This window comes from Zea mays, chromosome 6 (assembly GCF_902167145.1).
Source record: "Zea mays cultivar B73 chromosome 6, Zm-B73-REFERENCE-NAM-5.0, whole genome shotgun sequence".
In the NCBI taxonomy this organism is placed as follows: domain Eukaryota; kingdom Viridiplantae; phylum Streptophyta; class Magnoliopsida; order Poales; family Poaceae; genus Zea; species Zea mays.
The window spans coordinates 174,240,499-174,259,393 of record NC_050101.1 but is presented as its reverse complement, the minus strand read 5'-3'; the positions used below and the strand labels follow the sequence as shown (position 1 = coordinate 174,259,393).

The 18,895-nt window shown below is 47.1% G+C and overlaps 2 protein-coding genes across 5 annotated transcripts; one reads left to right on the top strand and one right to left on the bottom strand.

The window, feature by feature from the left end:
- Nucleotides 1-775: 775 nt before the first annotated feature.
- LOC103630694 (transcription initiation factor TFIID subunit 4) lies at nucleotides 776-9,696 on the bottom strand. Of its 4 annotated transcripts, none has more exons than XM_035960242.1 (3): nucleotides 8,600-9,696; nucleotides 8,426-8,485; nucleotides 776-8,321 (listed from the first exon to the last, which is right to left on the bottom strand). In XM_035960242.1, the coding sequence occupies exon 3, from the start codon at nucleotides 5,859-5,861 to the stop codon at nucleotides 4,299-4,301; it is 1,563 nt and encodes a 520-aa protein (XP_035816135.1). In that variant the 5' UTR covers nucleotides 5,862-8,321; nucleotides 8,426-8,485; nucleotides 8,600-9,696; the 3' UTR covers nucleotides 776-4,298. The 4 variants fall into 4 exon arrangements, with proteins under 4 accessions (XP_035816135.1, XP_035816136.1, XP_008649972.1 ...); XM_035960243.1 differs by having other exon boundaries at nucleotides 776-8,318; XM_008651750.4 differs by having other exon boundaries at nucleotides 7,583-8,318; nucleotides 8,600-9,695.
- A 1,976-nt stretch (nucleotides 9,697-11,672) lies between these two features.
- On the top strand, nucleotides 11,673-13,206 carry LOC111589522 (uncharacterized). The gene is made up of 3 exons (XM_023300331.2): nucleotides 11,673-12,528; nucleotides 12,666-12,725; nucleotides 12,834-13,206. Exons 1-3 carry the CDS (start codon nucleotides 11,989-11,991, stop codon nucleotides 12,846-12,848), a joined length of 615 nt encoding a protein of 204 aa, XP_023156099.1. The 5' UTR covers nucleotides 11,673-11,988; the 3' UTR covers nucleotides 12,849-13,206.
- Nucleotides 13,207-18,895: the final 5,689 nt, after the last annotated feature.

Genomic DNA, 18,895 nt, shown 5'->3' with positions numbered 1-18,895 from the left:
AACGTTGAGCTGGTGTTTGAGGTTCACTGATGCTTCTTCAGGGTTGGAAATTCTGGGCGGGGTAATGCCAATTGAGTTCCAGCAGGCTTTCGCAAAGTTGCATCTGAGGAAAAGATGATAAAGGGTCTCCTCTCTTTGCCAAAGGCAGTTTTCGCAAGAATAGGAATCTAGCTCCATGTTTCTCCTTCTCAACATATTTCTGGTGTTTAGCCTGTTCTTAAGCCACAGCCAATAGAAGACTCTATGCTTAGGCTGACATTTACTTTTCCAAACTAGTTTGTAGATATGATGAGTCTGCATCTGGCCCCTGAAAGATCTGTAAGCTTTTTGGGACGAGAATTTGTCCGATCCCCAAATGTACTTCCAGCGGTCGTGAACATCATTAAGAACAATTTGCTCCCAAGACCCCTTGAGCACCAGAAATTGATCAAACGCTTGATCAGAGACAGGTAAATGAAAAAGACCATGAAACTGCTCTTGATCCTTGACCTCTTTGATAGTCATTTTTGAGTTCTTGGCAAAGGAGAAGAGCTCTGGAAAAATATGCCTCGGGATGCCCTGACTCCACTGATCATCCCAGAATGAAATTGAGCTGCCATTGCCAATGACGGGGATAGCCAGTCCTTTGAAGTTTGGCAGAAGCTTTACAATGCTCTTCCACCAGAAAGATCCAACGCTTCTATTGCCAGGGAGACCTCGAGTAAGATAGTAGTTGTTCCAGATCAGATGTACCCAAGGTAAGTCGCTGTGGTTGAAAAATTTATGCAAAAATTTAATTAGAAGAGCCTCGTTCTGCGTTTCTAAGCGAAGAACTCCCAGGCCACCATTCACTTTCCTCTGAGTGACCGAATTCCAAGCAATCAAAGGTGGCCTCTTGGAGTTGATGTCATTTCCTCTCCACAGACAGTGCTTTCTGAAAATATCAATTTTCTTAATGATGGTTTTAGGAATCTTGAGCGTGCACATGAAGAACATTGGTAAGGCTGAGAAGACAGAATTTACCAATTCCAGGCGCCCAGCCTGGGACAAAAAATTTGAAGAGCAAGACAGCCTCCTCTGAATCCTTTGAATAAGAGGTAAGTAGTGTTCCTTTCTAGGTCTCACCAGGCCCAAAGGCAAGCCAAGATAGGTGAATGGCATCTCGCCAATCTGACAATTGAAGGTTCGGGATAAGATCACCATTTTATCCGGAGACACGTTAATAGGGAACATATTTGACTTGTTGTAGTTAACCTTCAGGCCAGTAGAAGAGGCAAAAGAGTTGAGGATTGCCTTGAGGAAAAAAAGTTGCTTAGGGCATGCTTCCAAAATCAGAAGAGTGTCGTCTGCATATTGAATAATCAGGAAATCCTGTTCACCAATGTCTGGCAATGGTAGCTTGAGAAGATTCTGCATCCTAGCTTTATTGATGATGCTCTGCAGAAGGTCAGCTGCCAGTACAAACAACAGGGGTGAAAGAGGGTCGCCCTGCCTAACCCCTCTCCTGCAATGAAAAGGCTTACCAGGAACTCCATTAAGTAACACCGAGGAAGTGCCAGAATGAAGAATGCTCCGGATCCAGTTGATCCACTTAGGGCTGAAACCTTTGTGGATCAGAACCTAGATAATCAACTCATGCTCAATCATGTCAAAGGCTTTCTCGAAATCAAGCTTGAGCACAATGATCTCTTTTTTCGAGGAGTGACAAAGGTGAATATATTCCAAGGCCCAGGCCAAGCAGTCTTGAATGGACCTTCCCTTGATGAAACCATACTGATTCTTGTGAACTAACCGGGGCATGAACGGTTGCAGACGATTTGCCAACAACTTCGTTAAGATTTTCATACTATTGTTTAGAAGAGAAATTGGCCTGTAATCCCCCACCTTCATAGGACTCTCTATCTTTGGAATCAAAACAATGAATGACCCGTTAATACTTCTGAAGCAAGCCTGGTCATGGAAGAATTTATCACACAGATCATAGAAATCGGGGGCAATGACATGCCAGCACTTTTTGATGAAGTTTGTATTAAAACCATCTGGCCCTGGGGATTTATCTGAAGGTAAGAGTTTTATGATGCTATCAATTTCCAGCTTAGAAAATGGATGATCTAGCCCCTGTAATTGCTCATTGGAAGTTAAAATTTCTGATAGGTCAAACCCAATATCAGAAAAGTCGGACGACCCCAGTCTGCACTTGAAAGCCTCCCAGAGAAGATCAGACTTATGTTCATGCTCAAAGAACATGGTCCCATTGTCATCAGTCAAAGTAGAGATTGAATTTTTCCTGTGTTTAATGGTGGCATGGGCGTGAAAGAAGCGAGAACAAATGTCTCCCTCAGTAACCCACCGAATAGCCGCACGCTGCTTCCAATAAATTTTTTGAATATTAAGCAAATCAGCCACCTTTTGTTGCAGGATTTCCCTGAAATTCCATTCCTCAATAGAAAGATCCCGGTGCTCTTCCATGATGTCAATAAGCTCAATTAGCAACTTAATGTTCTTCACCGTTATATCTATTTTTGGCAGCGATCTCTGCCATTCTTTCAGAACTTTCCTAACAATTTTGAACTTGGCAGTCAGATTCTTGGCCTTGTCGGGAATGCTAGGGATCCCATTCCAAGTAGCTTGAAAAAGGTTCATGAAACCATCCAATTCAAGCCAGAAATTCTCAAACCGAAATATCGTAGGTTTAGGAATTTTGGACTTAAATGAAACCAAGCAAGGAACATGGTCGGAGATGTCCCGCGGCATTGTCTTAGCATAGGAGTCTGGGAAGACAGTCGACCATTCTTGCGAGATGAAAAACCAATCAAGCCTCTGAAGCAGTGGTTCCTGTTGTCTGTTCGACCAGGTGTACGTGAGTCCGTGAAGAGGGATTTCAATCAAATCTAAATTGCTTATCGCTTCATTGAACTTCAGCATAAGGTTAATATCCCCCCAATTCTATTTCTGTTCTCCGGCCGACGGATTAAATTGAAATCACCAACTAGAAGCCAAAGTTTGTCAGGGGGCATAGAAATATTATGCAGCCAGTTGAAAAAATCAATTTTCCCATGATGGGTGCAAGGAGCATAAACATTGGTGATAATCCAGGAGCAGGCCGACAAGTTTGAAGTGAATTCCACCGATTGGGCATAATTATTTTGAAAGATAACATTTCCTGTAAGCCTAGAGCTCTTCCAAATGATAACAGATCCGCCCGAGTTCCCCATCGAGGGAACAAAAGCAAAAGAATCAAAAGGAGCAGGGCAAAAGTTTTTAAGATAGGCCAAATCAAAGAATTCCCTCTTTGTTTCCTGCAAACAAACAACCTCACAACCCGCATCTCTAATAGAACAACGAATAGCATTCCATTTGGCGGTAGAGTTAATTCCTCTAACGTTGTGGCTCAGCACAGACCACTCCATGAAGTTAACAGAATTGGGATTACTCATTGATAACACCAGAAGTTTTTGGGACATATCCACACGAGTGGATAAAATCCAGGTCAGTCCACAAGCCACATATTAACAGAGTATTAAAACAGGCACGCCCAGGTGCCACCCCATAGTCCAAAAGACCTGCAAGAACCAAAAGAAGAACCAAGTACATCCAAAAGTTAATGGGGCTCACACAGAAGCCTAGATCCCCCAGCATCCACCTAATGATTATCTTGTTGATCCTCATCAGAAGAGTCGTCAGTTTTCTCATCTGCCAGATCCTTCCTGTCAACCTTCCGCGGCCCAACAGGTCCCACAGACGATTTTTTTGCTTCAACCTCTGCTCAGACAGGTCCTCCTCAGACAGGTTGCAAAGCCTGGTTCCCAGATTCCGCAGCACCTTGGAGGATAGCGGGGGTGGGCCATCGAAGTTATGCTGGCACATGAGGCAGTTCCTTTTTGGACATGCCCCATGCCTGAACCCGTCACGTGATTCCTTCAATCTTTTGCTTCTCCTGAGCCCTGTCTCCACAATGATTGGAGTCAGCCCACCAGAACCAATGGAATCCTTGGAGGCCCCAGAGGTGACATCCCCCAGGGAGGGATCAACTGGGCAATCCTTAGGAACCACAAAAGGGATAGAATTCACTCCTTGCTCCTGCAACTTTAAAGGGATACCTGACAGAAGAAAAGTCTTTGACCAGTTGAAAGATTCCGGCTGAAGAAGATTCGAAAGAAAAAAAGGTGCCCATTTCTCAGGGACACCTACCGAGTGATCAGTCGGTCCAGCCGGAGCAAAGAATTTGGCCCAGAGCCTAGAGAACTGGACAGCTCTATTTCTTTCCTCAATCATCTGAAAGACGGGGTCAGGCTGCCAATCCTGATGTAGCATGAGATTCATCTCCAAATTCTGATGGTGAATGTTGTTAGGCACATCCACCTGGACCTGGGGGGGCACAACCTCCAAATCCTGGGCCTGATCCACCTGAGGTGCCGGTCCATCAACCTCCTGTGGCCCATTGAAGGGGCAGCATTGATTTCCATTCCGTTCCCAATCAGAGCATGACCATTTACTGCAGGATGACCATTCGCGGGGGGTGCAAGCTGACCAGCACCAATGGAGCTATCAGACGACAAGCCAGAATGCTGATTGCTGTGTTGCAGCTCTTCCTGCTGAATGTGCTGCTCATCTGGCAAGGGGGGTTGAGGGTCTTGCTGAATGGGCTGCTCATTCACAATCCACTGATCCCACTCTCCATGCCCCAAGTCATCCTGCTGAGCCGGCAACACTCCACCCTCAGGCTCCGGAGGAAAGTTAAGGTCAAGCCCAGCCGGGGGCAAAGGTTGGCCCAGCCCGAAGAAGGCCAGGGGGAGCTGATGACCATCCTCAGGTGGCGGAGGGATGGGGTCCTCATCCTGAGCCTGACCGCCAAGCATAAGCTGCTGGATAATTTCGCATTGCACCGTCCAGGAATCTCCAGCAAAACCCTCGGCCTCCGAGAAAACAATAAATTGGGGAACCTCCTCAAGCGAAGTGACCCGAACACGGAGCAGGGTTCTAGATATATTGCTTCGGTCCTCCTCCCACAGAATCAACCTCCCAAACGACCCAATGGCGGCCTGCAGATACTCTGAAGAACGATAATCCAAGGGAAACCCCAGAAGCATAAGCCAACATTCATGGTTGAAGAGAAGGGCACGGTGGTTCCATGCATCATTGTGACGGACCGCGGTGAAAGTAGCGTCCAAATACTGCTGGGGACCAAGAAGAACCAAGTTATCCCGCTCCAGCACACTACGGAATTGCACCAACACTTGTCCAAAATGTGAGCGCTGAATGGCGCGGACACCAACCCTCTGATGCTCAACAAGGTATTCTCTGACCACATCCCTAACCGCAGGGAACAAGACCTCGTGCTCCGGTAAAGGATGGATATTTATAATCGCCCAGTCCTCGTGAAATGGCGGCAAACGCTGCGAAACTGACCTGACCATAATCCCACGATGCTGGACCACCGCGGCGCTGAATCCTGGAGGGAGGAACGGCCCCGGGTCTACGAGCCGGTACGCCATTGACAGATTCTCAGACGATCGCCGGAGAGCAAAGGGTGGAGAAGCAGGTTGGGGTTTTGTTGAAGTGACACCCAACGCGAGCTCCAAGGACGTTTCTGGCGCCTGTTCGGATTTTTTTAATAAGGAAACCGCTTCGGCGAATTCACGGAAGGAGGCAAATGAAGGTGGAGTCCCACCCGTCAGAGACCGGGAGGACGAGCGGAACCAGGACCCGAAGTCCAAGGGACGGGGAGACCCTTCCAAAGGGCAGAAACTTTCGAAGGAAGGGAACGAGGAGAGAGGGAAACCAAATTCTGATTTTTTACGTTTGCAGAACAATTTCAAATGCCCCCTGGCTTTACAAAAAAGACAGAGCAAGGCTGAAGTAACCGAGCCCGACAAATCCATCCCTCCAGGCCCAAGCCCAGGCCTGAGGGGCCCGTTACGCAGAATGGGCCGCCACTGCAACCTACGAGGCCAATGCCGCCCAACAGTTGAATTTGAGATTGACTTTGAATTTGAAAGGGAGCAATCATCACAGCCCCGACATCCGCGCCCATTCCTGCACTCGTTAGGCCTGGGAGAACCCGCCGTAGGGGCAGACCCACGACGAAGATCACGCGACGAGGCCCCCGAGGTCGAAGAGTTGGCAGGAGACCTCGGACCCCGAGCTCCGAAGGGGAAACCCAATCTATACAGAAGTCCTCAGAGCAATCAATTTTCCAGCTGAACAGAAAGAACGACGGTGACGACGAACTGGGACAACATTTGCACCAGTCAAAGGCGGGCGCCTAACCACATCAGCGAATGAGATTTTTTCCTGCCCGAGACAAACCACCAGTTGGCATTCTCCTCCTGAAGGAATAGTTTGAGCTCATAGTTCCAATTTGGTCCACCCGAGTTCCACAAGTTGAAGAAAGCTTTGAATTCAGAACGAGCGATGCATCTGGAGTTGTAAATGTGGAACCCAACATCCCTGGAGGAAACCGAGAAACGGAAAACCCGATCGGCAAGCGGGAGGACCATGAATCCCCTGGCAGAACCACCAAAAGCAGCTTGAAGGATATGACCAACCGAGACAGGATCAAGCCTGAAGATACATCTTCCAAACGAGACAACAAGCCAGAATGCCGATGGGGAGCGCGGGCTTCCGGGGCAAACAGGAGAGGAAAACCGGCGCCAAACATCAGCTTCAAAAAGCACCCCGGCCGAAAGTCCAGACGAGACAAATCCATCCCTCAGCACGAAGAAGACCAAGCGAGAAGAGGGGGAGAGAAGCGAGGACAGCGGGTGTGAAGACGACGAAGAAGAGGGGGAGGAGCGGCGCAGGGTGCACCAAGCTCAGAACCAACTCACAGGAGGAAGCCGCGCGCGCGCGGCCGTCGCATGGCTCCTCCGTCTTCCTTCTACAGCACAGTTAACCCGTTGTTTCACCACGCAGCGCTCGCCGAAGTCGGGGCTCCGGCTGCGTAGCCATCATCGACTATGCCCGCCGACGAGGACGCTGTTGACATCTCGCGTTGTGCTTCTCCCACTCTACCAAAGTTCTCCTTGCTGCCTCACCATACAGATTTGCTTGCCACACCACAAGTCTAGAACACAAAACTTCAGGTTGCCATGAAGAGAAACCAGACCAGGTGCCCTGCACAACAGCAACATCCAGCATTCTGAACCAAGTCAATTACGTGGACATAGGGCATTACCAAGTGTACAGGTGCAAAGATGATCTCACCAGATGAATAAATCGTGAAGAAGCTTGGCTATACCAACACAGCATAGCGGACAATGCCATCCAAGTTCTCACCAAAAACGGGAAAAGAAAAGAAAAAGGGCTCATGAACCCAGGACATACGGATTCAGGATTATCCTACACCAACCAGGCAGTCTTTTCACATCAGAAATGTGCTCAAGTGAAATGAACATCCAAAGCTCCAATTCTGTACCAAATGCATTTAGCGAAGAGAGTGTGCCTGGATCATAAGGTCTTGTTCGGTTGCGTCTTGATCGAAGGGGATTAAATCTCTCCCTAGTCAAAATGGTTGTGTCTGGATCGAAGGGGATTGAGGGGATTAAATCCCCTCCTGTTCAATTTTGACTAGGAAGCGATTTAATCCCCTTGGATCGAGACGCAACCGAACAACCCTCAGTAAATATATTAATAACTCCAAAAGAAGACATTTGTGCGCATTACACTTGCAGAAATATAAGATGCATATATAGGTTGCATGATGACCAGCCAGATTTCGGATACAAAGTAGAATTTTGGCAGACCACGTTCCTTATATACCAGTACAAGTATTCTGTGCCATCACTTTCACGCAAGTAGAATTCATACTCTGGCGGAGTAGAATCAGAGCTGTCTCCCCCTGTTGTCTGCAACTAAGTGACATGGTTTTCATCAGTGAATCCAGAAAGGAGAAATTTGAACGGGTGGGGCAAAAAAAAAACTCTCCAAAGAAATTGCCATGCCATTCAATCAGCACTTTACTTGTTGGAATTTTGAATGAGAGAAACAGGAACATTTCATAGATTAGAACCATGTACAATCCCATGACAGCTTCTCATGGCCAAAGGACATTACCCAATCGGCCAATCCTACCAGAACCATAATACCCCAGACTCAACATCAGATAAGGAAGCACGAGCATGACCAAGCGGCCCCATAACTAATTTATCATATACTTAATAGCAGGACTCCCTGTACAGATTAGCACTGGAAATCAAGCGTTCGGCATCCTAATCCACAGGAACTAGAAGAACCATGGGATGGCGATGTTAGCCATCGCACCAAGAAAGGGACAGCTGGAAACATCTGAAAAGCTCCTCCGATTTGCAGCAGCAGCAGCAGCAGGGCGCCGATCACCTCTGCTGCAGGAGGAGAAAGGCACATGAAGAAAAGAACCAACTTTTGTGTGGGGGTGAAGGGGAAAATAAGTGGGAGAACACCAACGGAGACACAAACGATTTCTTACCTCCTCGATCTTGTACGAGTCCAGATTGACGTCGGCGAGAGACAGCCCCGGGTACAGCATCTGCAATCAATCAAGACGAGCGAAACCAGACAGGATTGAGCAACCGCGGCCGAAAATTCGCGCGCCAGACCAGACCAGGACGTGCTAGAGGCGGTAGAGAAGGAAAATCGTTACGTCGAGCTGGCGCTGCACGGCGCGCGGGCGCTTCTTGGGCCGGCGCGGCGGGCGGGTTCCGCGGATGGTGGCGAAGTCCTCGGCGATCTCGTCCCTGCTGAGCGCGGCGGAGAAGGCCCTCTTCGTGGGCGCGGCCGGCGGGGGCGGCGACTGGAGCTGCGGCGGCTGCGCTCCGCCCGCCGGCGCCGCGGCGTCCGATCTCGACGCGAGCGGCGCGGCGGTGGGAGAGCGGCGGGTGCGGAGGTTCCAGGGGCGCGGGGGCTGCGACGCGGCCGCGGCGCCGGGGGAGGAGGCCTGCTGGTGCTTCTCCTTGTCCGGCGACGGCGTCTGCGGGTGCGGCGGCGGGGACGCAGGGCCGCCGACGTCCTTGGAGCAGCGGAGGAGGCGGTGCGCGCCCCAGCTTTGCGTCGGGAAGGCGAAGTCGTGGAGGCGGGTGCGGTTGGCGGGAGCCGGCGTCGGGGACGGAGACGCCGCGGCGGGGGGAGCGGGCTTGGCCGTGGCTGTGTGGTGGTCGTGGTGGTGGTGGCGGCGGCGGTCGGAGGCACCGGCCATGATGACCATGAGAGGAGGGAGAGAGGCGGGTGCAGTGGAGGGGCGACGCGAGCGAGACAGGGAGGGGGAGGAGGAGGAGAAGAGGGTGAGGTTTTCAAAAAAGGCGTGAGGGGACGCCGAGGCCGAGCCCCTGTGGTGTGGTGTGTTCACCGCGCCCGCTCCACCACCGGGTCCGGGGCCGGCGCGGAGCATCCGATCACCAGTGGATGGATGGATGGAAGCGGATGGATGGGCGGTGGGGCGGTTTCTGGCGCTCCGTCCCGCGGCTTGGGCGCCATGGCCTGCCTCGGTGGCTGCGTGATCGCGTCGCCTGCGCTGCCACGCACGAATCGGCAGCGAGGGCGCACCGCCAGCCAGGCCGGTCTGTTTGGGGTGTTGGAGGCGCCGGCGGCAGTGGGTTTCCTCTGCCCTGCTGCCACCCTACGTCGTCGTGCTTCAGGGCCACACCCTTGATCTGTCGATCGATCACATGTAACTCCATAAGATACGATAACAAATCTAACTGAGAACATCATTGTGGCCACTCATCCTGAGAAACGAGGGGATGCCAAGAGGATTTAGCTTTCCAAACTTGCTCTAAAGGACTTATTTTACCAGAATCGGGTAACCAAAGTCCTCAATAAACCACATAAATTCGTCTCTGATAAGGTAATTCATCTCATCCCTAAATCGTAGGAATTAAGGGAGATTTGGAACGGACTCAGATTAACAAAACTTGACATGCAGGGATTTAATCTCTCTCAAACACCTTCTATTCCCTTTGGGTGTAAAAAAAATGGAACAAGGCCTAAACAATAGGCTGATTTCTATGCGTTACCGTCTATGCTTTTTTTTTTTGTTCTCGTGAATAGATAGGATGCAGCTCCATCAACTGATTCAATTTTACGGGATTAGTCTGATGCTACACTCAAATTCAAGCTTATTCTACACTGTAACACGCGATTTGTTTTACTTCAGTAATATAGTAAGTAGCCACAGGCAGATTGGTTAAATTGCTTAACGACACCTAAAACCAAACAAGCCGCCGACCACTGAATAAATCAATGTCTTCATCGAACAGATCATGGAAATTTTGGTTAACCAACTTTTTTTTGATAAAATGGTTTGATCGATTAGTAGTATTCCGATGATTATTAATCGGAAGTAGGTAAAAACATTATACTAGAGGCCTCTCTTTTAAATGGCATGTTTGCATAATAATATATGAAAGGATAACCGAGCGTCTCTGTTGTGAGGTGTGGTTTTTGCTTTTCATTTGATTGCTGCCAGAACTCAATTAAGCTAGAAAAGTAATGCTCGGATTAAAAGTTAATGATAGTTGAAGGCTTGAAGCTACGTGGGTGTTTAAATGCACTGGAGCTAATAGTTAGTGACTAAAATTAGTTACGACATCTAAACACCTAGCTAATAATCTAGCTATTAGCTATTTTTGTTAAATTAGTTAATAGTTAGATAGCTATTTGTTAGCTAGCTAATTTCACTAATATTTTTTAGCCAACTAAGTATTAGTTCTAGTACATTTAAACACCCCCTATAACATATGCGCAAACACCGAGCATGTGATTTTTTATTTTTGGCATAGCACCATATACAATTCTCCATCCACAACAACAAGCATGTGATTTTTTATTTTTGGCATGGCACCATCTACAATTCTCCATCCACAACAACAGATTGGAGCGTTACTCTACAAAACTTGTTAGTTCATCTAGGCACGCGAATACACGCACAACATCGAGCCCACTTGATTTTCTCTCTCGATGTGGTAGTGTCCATATAGGCACACGTCGATCTTTTCATAAGCGTGTGTTAGTTTATATCGACATATTCATAACGATATAGCAAAGTCGTCACTGTGAAGCTACAACGGTTCGTCGGATGCTTATAGTTGAGAGTTTGATTTCATTTTGGCGTGGTAGTGTCAACAAAAGCATGTATCGATCTTCCGGAAGCGTTACTACAACAAAACGTGATAGTGGGTCTCGACACATGTATAGCGAGGGGCCAAAACCATCACCATCATGCTACAACAAATACACGACATCTTGCACACCTTTATTATAACCTGGCAGTGTCTACAGAAACATATCGATCTCTTGAAAGTTTTACTAACTCACTATGGCATTTTATCTTGATATATGCATAGCGATAGAGCAAAGTCATCACTGTGTACATCCGTAAAGGCAGAGAGGAGGCGCAGATTGACAAAGATGCCTTGGTTTGATGAAAGGAAAATATGTTCATGGCACCTTATGATAAAATCCTTCCTTATCTCTTTTTCCGAGATAAAACCTTCTCAAAAGAGGAATGTGATGGAGACGCATTCATGACGGCAAACACTCCCAGGTTAAAAACCGGTCGGCGAATTTCCTCACATTGCGACCAACACCCAAAGCCATCGGATCAGAATCTAACGGTCTCCATGCTTCGCGTCACCATAGCAGCAGCCGGTGGGCGTGGGCCAGGCGCAACGGAATCGAGTGGGGACTATAAACTCCGAGGCCTCAGGCCGATAGCCCCCAACGCGAGAACGAGAACTCGAGAAGAGAAGAGCAAACCGCACCGCGCGGCGTCTGCTCGTCCTCGCTGCTCGCATCGCATCGTCGCAGCCTTGCAAGATTTCTCCCGTCGTCGTCTCTTCCTAATCCGATCGGCGACGCGGATTCTTCCTAGCGAGGAATCGAGAGGCGCCGCCGGACCCAGGACCTCCATCCCCATCCATATATAGGCGAAGCGCATGCAATTGCGAGCCTAGTTGCTGCTGGTCTCATCATCGTCTTGTTGCGCGCGCGCGCGTTTGCCGCCTCTCTATCTCTAATCCCCTCGGCGGCGCGCCAATGGAGTCATCGCCGGCCGCGGCCATGACACCCGCGTCCTCATCGCGGGCCGCCAGGGACCCGCTCCTCTTCGCCCGCTTCGACCTCCCCGCCGGCTGGGGGTGCCGCAAGCCCTTGGCCTTCTGCCGGGAGGCCCGGGAGGACACGGACGACGCCCCCGTCGCGTCCGAGCCCGCCGCCACAGCCGCCCCCACCCCCACCGAGGGTGTCAAGGACAGCGACGGCACCCGATCGCCGACGCGAGCGGCCGCAACGGTGCAGCAGGCGCCCGCGGCGGCGGAGATTGCGCAGGAAGCTCCCCGGAAACAGTGGAACCTGCGGGAGCGGACGTCGTGGCGGGATTATAGTCACAGAGTGGACGAGTTGCGTGCACGGCAGGCCAGGAAGCTCGGGAGCGCGGCCGCCGGCGGCAGCCGCCGGTTGTCGCTGTCGGTGAAGCTGACTCGGCAGGAGATCGACGCCGACTTCACCAAGATCACCGGCAGCAAGGCGCCGCGCCGGCCCACGAAGCGGAGCAAGACCGTCCAGCGCAAAATCGAGGTGCGTGGTCTCACCGCTCAGGCAGCAATGCCGGTCATCTCGATCGATCTCCTAACCGCCGTCGCAGGATGTCCGATGACTCCATCTGAGTTCGTTTGTTGGTTGCTGATCGTGTGCTTCGTTCTCTTGTGGCGCAGACGCTTTGCCCGGGGAGTTCGCTCGTGCAGGTGAACCTCGACCGGTACAAGGTGAACGAGGTACGTGCGCCTGAAAAAATTCCATATTTATTATTTCGCCGGAGTTTGTTGCTTGGGAGGCCTGGGATGAGACGACGATTGATCTGACTTTTGTTCCTGTGGGTGCAGAAAGGAGGATTCTAATTTCTTCAGGGTGGCGCGAGCAAGAAAGGGGGAAAAGGAAGAGGATGAGATGGATTTCACAACCGAGGAGCTTGATCGAGCAATGGCTGCCTCCTCATCAGTCTTGCTAAGAGGAGATTTAGGGCAAACTAGTCCTGTTGTGCGGTAGTCGTGGAATTGACGGTCCTGTATGCCGAACCCTAAGGGCTGGGATTAGAGAGTACAAAATCCCCTTTTTATTCAAATTTGAATAAAAAGGGGATTCTGGCCCCTCCAATCCCCTCCAGTTTTATGACTCTCAAACTAATTTAACAGTATGTAATGTTGGTTAGATTCTTGGCTTAGTGAATGTGGATTGCTTACCGATTTTCATCCGATTGTTTTCGTGTGTGTGCGCTGTTGTCAACAATCCTTATGCCAGTCAACCTTGCATGCGAAGAATCATACCTCAGATTCGCCCTCTTTTATCGCTGTTTTCAAACGAACCAGATAAGAGAGATGATGCTGATCAGCATGGAGATGTTGCCCGCTGAACTGACCAATGCAGACATGCACTGCAGAAGGTAATCGACTGCCGCAGGGTGCCAGCAAATCCTGATGCAGCGCAGAAGGTAATCGACCGAAATCAATACGGAAGATTACATTACCATGAACGCAAGTATAGAACAGGACAGTACTGTCTCTCCTGCATTTATCGGAAGGGCTGGCTTCACACGGCCCGGCCACTCTGATCGACCTGCTTCTCGATGAAGCAGGAACTGTGTGCTCATCTTCCCAGCTCCAGTCTTTCAGATCAGCAGCCCAGTCTATTTGGGATGGTTCATCAGGATCGACGATCGCGTCCCCGTGCTGGGAAGTGGAAACTAGAGGGCTGTTTGGTTCGTGGCTAAACATGCCACACTTTGCCTAAGGTTAGTCGTTCGAATTGAATAACTAACCTTAGACAGAAAAGTTAAACAAAGTGTGGCAAGTTAGTCATCAAACTAAACAGGCCCTAGGTCCTGCTGCCGCGCCCCAAAACGTGGGCAAAAAAGAAACGAGTTCCCAAATAGGCAGAGCGCAGAGAAGATGTGTGACGCTACACCACCAATCCACCATGATCTCCCAATGATTTTTCCCGTGTGCTGGAATGTTTGTTTTCTCAGCAGTCATTGCTGAAAGCGACCCCCATAAACAATGTCAAAATAAGAGGAATCCCACTCCAATCTTTTAGGTTTGGCAGCAAAGAGATTGGAGCTAGGCGTGAAAACGGTCCGAAAGCACTAAGACTATTTTTGTTTTTATATTTATTTTTCTAGAAACGAAATTGAAAACGGTAGCTCTGAAAACGAAAACGACATCGACAATTTAGAAAAAACGGAAATTAAAGTTCGGTACTAAAAATACATTGGTTACGGCAGTAGTGAAACTAGCAAATATTTTATCGGGGTCATCAGTATTAACTACTGAATCTTTACTATAGAACTTTTGTTATTAACATCGTTTTCTATTAGATATTCAAAAAAATTACCGGGGTCGGCTGACCCCAAAATAAGGGCTGGCTCCGCCCCTGGGTTACGGTCGAAACCTAAAATACATTGAAAGCGACCCCCTTACACAATGCCAAAATCAAAGCAATCCTGCTCCAATCTTTTAGGTTTGTTCTGTCAGCAAATCCTTAGAGGTTGTGTCTCTTATCCATTTTACTTATTGCGATTATTGTCTTCTTGAGTTCTCTACTCACTTGTAATATTCCTCCTAAGTTTAAATACTCATCTTAAAGGAGCAATCAAGTGAAGAGTTCTCCTTTCTTTTATCTTCTCATCATGACTTGGTTTAATTATCACTACCACATTTTATAAATCAACTTTTTGTTGTTTAGAGTTAATTTCATAGGATCATCTATGCAACCGGCCTCTAGGTATTCTCAAGTTTTTAATATTCGAGTCACTTTATGGTGTGCTATATATTTTTTATAAAAAAATTTGTAAAATAAGGCGGAGCTCTTTTTTTAAGTTAAGCTCTATAAAGGTAAGACATAGATTTTAGTCACTCTTGAAGATGCTTTTAGCAGTTCCGCCTTAAAATTTTACTCTACTATGGCATCTAGGAAACTTTCTATATTTCTTTCTTTCTTTTCCAAAAAGAAACACTAAACAGATATCCAGTGTTCGGACCGTTATGCCTAATTTTTAGTATGGTTCGAACGCCAATTAAAAGAACTAGACACGACATAACTATAATACTAATTACATAAATCGTAATTAATCCGCATGATGAATCCGACAAACCTAATTAACCTATACTAGTCAGTTGCACGTGCAGAGTGTTTTGCTACGATTGTTATATATCATATAAATATTTATTGAAATATAATTTATTCTTTATTTTTAAATACAAATGTATGTGTGGTATGGTGGTAAGTCTTAAATTTCTGGAGCAGAAGGCTTGGGTTTGAGTGCTCGTTTTGCACTATTTTTTGTGCGGTGTGGTAGCGGCGCGATCGAGGTCGGCTGCTGCCTGCTGGGCAGACACAGCATCCCGCTGCACGGACGCTGGGGTGCACAGGGAAGTAGCTGAGAGAGCGTTGTGTGAGATTGAGAACCACATGACACGGTGTCGAGGCGGGGAGCGTAGGGCGAGCCCAAAGTGTCAGCGTAGAGGGTGAAGTAGCACCATCCACATTAAGTTATTAGGCCTTGTTTTGTAGAGCTTCACTTCAATAATTTCATATTTATTTTAGCTTCTTTTGTTCAAACAGATCGAGCTCAACGAGCTCTAACTTTAGGAAAAAAAATTGAAACTTGAGGCCAATTTCATGTAATTTTTGAAGCTCCTCAAGGGTGCTTAAAAATACTGTTTTTATAACTTTCCATGAAGTTGTACAAAAATTACTCACCATGGCATTAGTTACATGACTTACCGATTAATATCTCTTTCTCCACACGCTAATTATCAAGGGTGATTAAGAAAACTCGTGCAAATTAATTATATTACAAAAGTTGGAGTCTATATGTAAGCCAAACACTTTTGAACTTTGCCTTACCAGTCCGTTGAAGTTGTTTCATGGTGAAGCTGGAAAACCGAAGTTACAATTCTTTAAATAAAGCTATCCTAGACATGGCCTTATTAATAGAGCAGTATAAATTTTATCTATAAAATGCTAAGTAAACTTGTAGTTGTTGTAAATTATTTGTATTTAATATATTCTAGTAAAATAGCATCAGTTAATAGGAATAGTTTTTTAATTAGTTAATATTTAATTCTTCTGATCTTTACTATAAAGCATGAAAATCGTCGTGCCTCCGCTGTGCACTCCTGTGTCCTGCCTGGATGCACATGTCTCCCGCCAGGAATAACCAAAAAAAAAATCAGCACCGAGGATCGGACCTATGTTATTGTGATCATGGCTACACACTATAACCGCTGCGACACAAATTTCCCCGTGTTATTTAAAGAATCGATATTATAAATATATATATATATAATGTTAAAATATAATCATGTTTAAATAAATAACTTAATTAAATAAGATATACCTACGACGAATAACTAACTAGTTAATAGCCAAACATGGAAAGATCTGATGTAATCTAGGTAAGGTTTAGTCAAGTGTCATTGATTTGTTTGTGGCAGTGCTCTTTCTGTTCTAATTTATAATTTGTTTGATTTTTTCTATCTTAAGCTGTCCGGCTCGTTTTATTTATTTATTTTTCATAATTAATGTTATTTTTATTACGATATGGTCTAGCATATAATATACTTTAAGTATGAACATGAATTTTTCATTTTATTCACGATTTTTTTGAATAAAACATATTGGTTAAAATTTAAAAAAAAGTCAACTGAACATAAATTAGAACGGAAGGATTATTATATTTTTTAGGCGTTCGGCTATGGCGTGAACATAGGAGGGCATTATCCGAGTGCTCTCTGCAGTCGTGTACAGTGCAACGGTTACTGCTCGCGAATAGTTTATGATCCCTTCCTCTCACAGTTCCATCTCGCTACAGCTGATGTGACTATGAAGAGCTCCCACAGACCCAATTTGGCCAATGTTTTTTTTATTTGTCTGTGTGTGAGCATGTTGTGTTCTTTTGGACGAGACGACGACTACTATTCTTCTCCTATCCGTCAGTCAAAGTGTGAGGCAGAGCAGGATGATCCTCCTACCTGTCCATGAGCAAAAGATCTTGCTTGCAGCACGAGTATTATTTTTTTATCAACTCCAGTTTTGAGTTGGCGGTGCGTGTTCTTGTGTACCAACACGATTTGTCTGTTACGAAGTAAAATATTTTTTAGGTAATACCATAGTTTTTAGTAATACTACAATATTTTTATACCATACTGTGTTTAGTTGCATTTTTGTAAACCATGTTTTTAAAACCACTTTATTCTAGATTTTATACTCCACTCTATCCCAAAATTTCCATGGCATAGCTAGCCTTTTGTTTAATACTATAGTTTACGATGTTGTATCCAAACAATATTTTTCAAAATCCTGGTATTTTTTTAGCTGGCTAAAACTGTGGTATTGTTATGCCAACTGCAAAGTGTAATATTATAAAAACTGGTTTTGAGAACCATTGTTGCCAAACAGACGCAAAGTGCTCATGTTTGCTGTGTTGACATTGTCTTTTCTCGACACACACGTTTCCTAACAGCATGTTTGGTTTGAGGAATGAAATAGTCTATTATCTTCTGACTCCTTATTTACTTGTTTGGTTTGTGGAATGAAATAAAGTTGACACATCATCATTCCATTCCTCATAGGCTAGTAGTTAGTAATATTATGATAAATGAGTTTATTTCACCAAAATTTGGAGAATGGACTCATAATGCACTAGCTCATCAATAGTAGATTGATTCTTCAAACCTAACAAACCCTAAATAGGCCAGCATATCGGTGCAAAGCATCATACGTGTAGAGTTTCCAATGTGTTTTGACTCAAAACTCGTGTTTCTGCACCACCCGCTCGGACTATCTCCAGTAGCTTACTCATCCTTATACACATTTTCAAACTTCACTCTTCGAACAATGCAATCCACGGTACAGAACAATGCAAAACAATGTTTTTGAGTAAACTATGGATAGACCGCTTGAGACGGTCTCTGAGAGCACCTAGAGGGGGGTGAATAGGTGATCCTGGGAAACTTAAACTTATAGCCACAAAAACTTGTTAAGTGTTAGCACAATAATTGCCAAGTGGCTAGAGAGGAGTCTCAACAAAACACAATACCACAAGAGATCAAACACAGAGGTGACACAGTGGTTTATCCCGTGGTTCAGCCAAGACCAACGCTTGCCTACTCCACGTTGTGGCGTCCCAACGGACGAGGGTTGCAATCAACCCCTCTCAAGCAGTCCAAAGACCAACTTGAATACCACAGTGTTTTGCTTTTCCTTTCAATATCCCGTTTGCGAGGAATCTCCACAACTTGGAGTCTCTCGCCCTTACACTTGAGATTCACAAAGAAATACGGAGTAAGGGAGGGAAGCAACACACACAAATCCACAGCAAAATACGCACACACACGGCCAAGAATCGAGCTCAAAAGACTATCTCAAAGTTCTCACTAGAACGGAGCTCGAATCACTGAGAATGACAAACGAATGCGCAAAGACTGAGTGTGGATGATCAAGAATGCTCTAAGGTTGCTTGGTGTTTTCCTCCATGCGCCTAGGGGTCCCTTTTATAGCCCCAAGGCAGCTAGGAGCCGTTGAGAGCAAATCTGGAAGGCCTTTCTTGCCTTCTGTCGTCGGGTGCACCGGACAGTCCGGTGCACACCGGACACTGTCCGGTGCCCGATTTCCTTCCTCAACTGGCGCTGCCGACCGTTGGGCGCCAGAGAGCCGTTGGCGCACCAGACATGTCCGGTGCACACCGGACAGTCCGGTGCCCCCTTCTGTCCGTTGGCTCGGCCACGTGTCGCGAGCGGATTCCGCGGCCGACCGTTGGCCCGGCTGACCGTTGGCTCACCGGACAGTCCGGTGCACACCGGACAGTCCGGTGAATTTTAGCCGTACGCCGTCGGCGAATTCCCGAGAGCGGCCACTTCGCGCCGAGGCAGCCTGGCGCACCGGACAC

What these genes read in the sequence shown, in the direction of transcription:
- LOC111589522 (XM_023300331.2), top strand. Translation starts at nt 11,989, where the DNA reads ATGGAGTCATCGCCGGCCGCGGCCATGACACCCGCGTCCTCATCGCGG. An exon ending in CCGTCCAGCGCAAAATCGAG is followed by an intron (nt 12,529 to 12,665) that starts GTGCGTGGTCTC and finishes CTTGTGGCGCAG; the next exon opens with ACGCTTTGCCCGGGGAGTTC.
- LOC103630694 (XM_035960242.1), bottom strand. Translation starts at nt 5,861, where the DNA reads ATGGATTTGTCGGGCTCGGTTACTTCAGCCTTGCTCTGTCTTTTTTGT.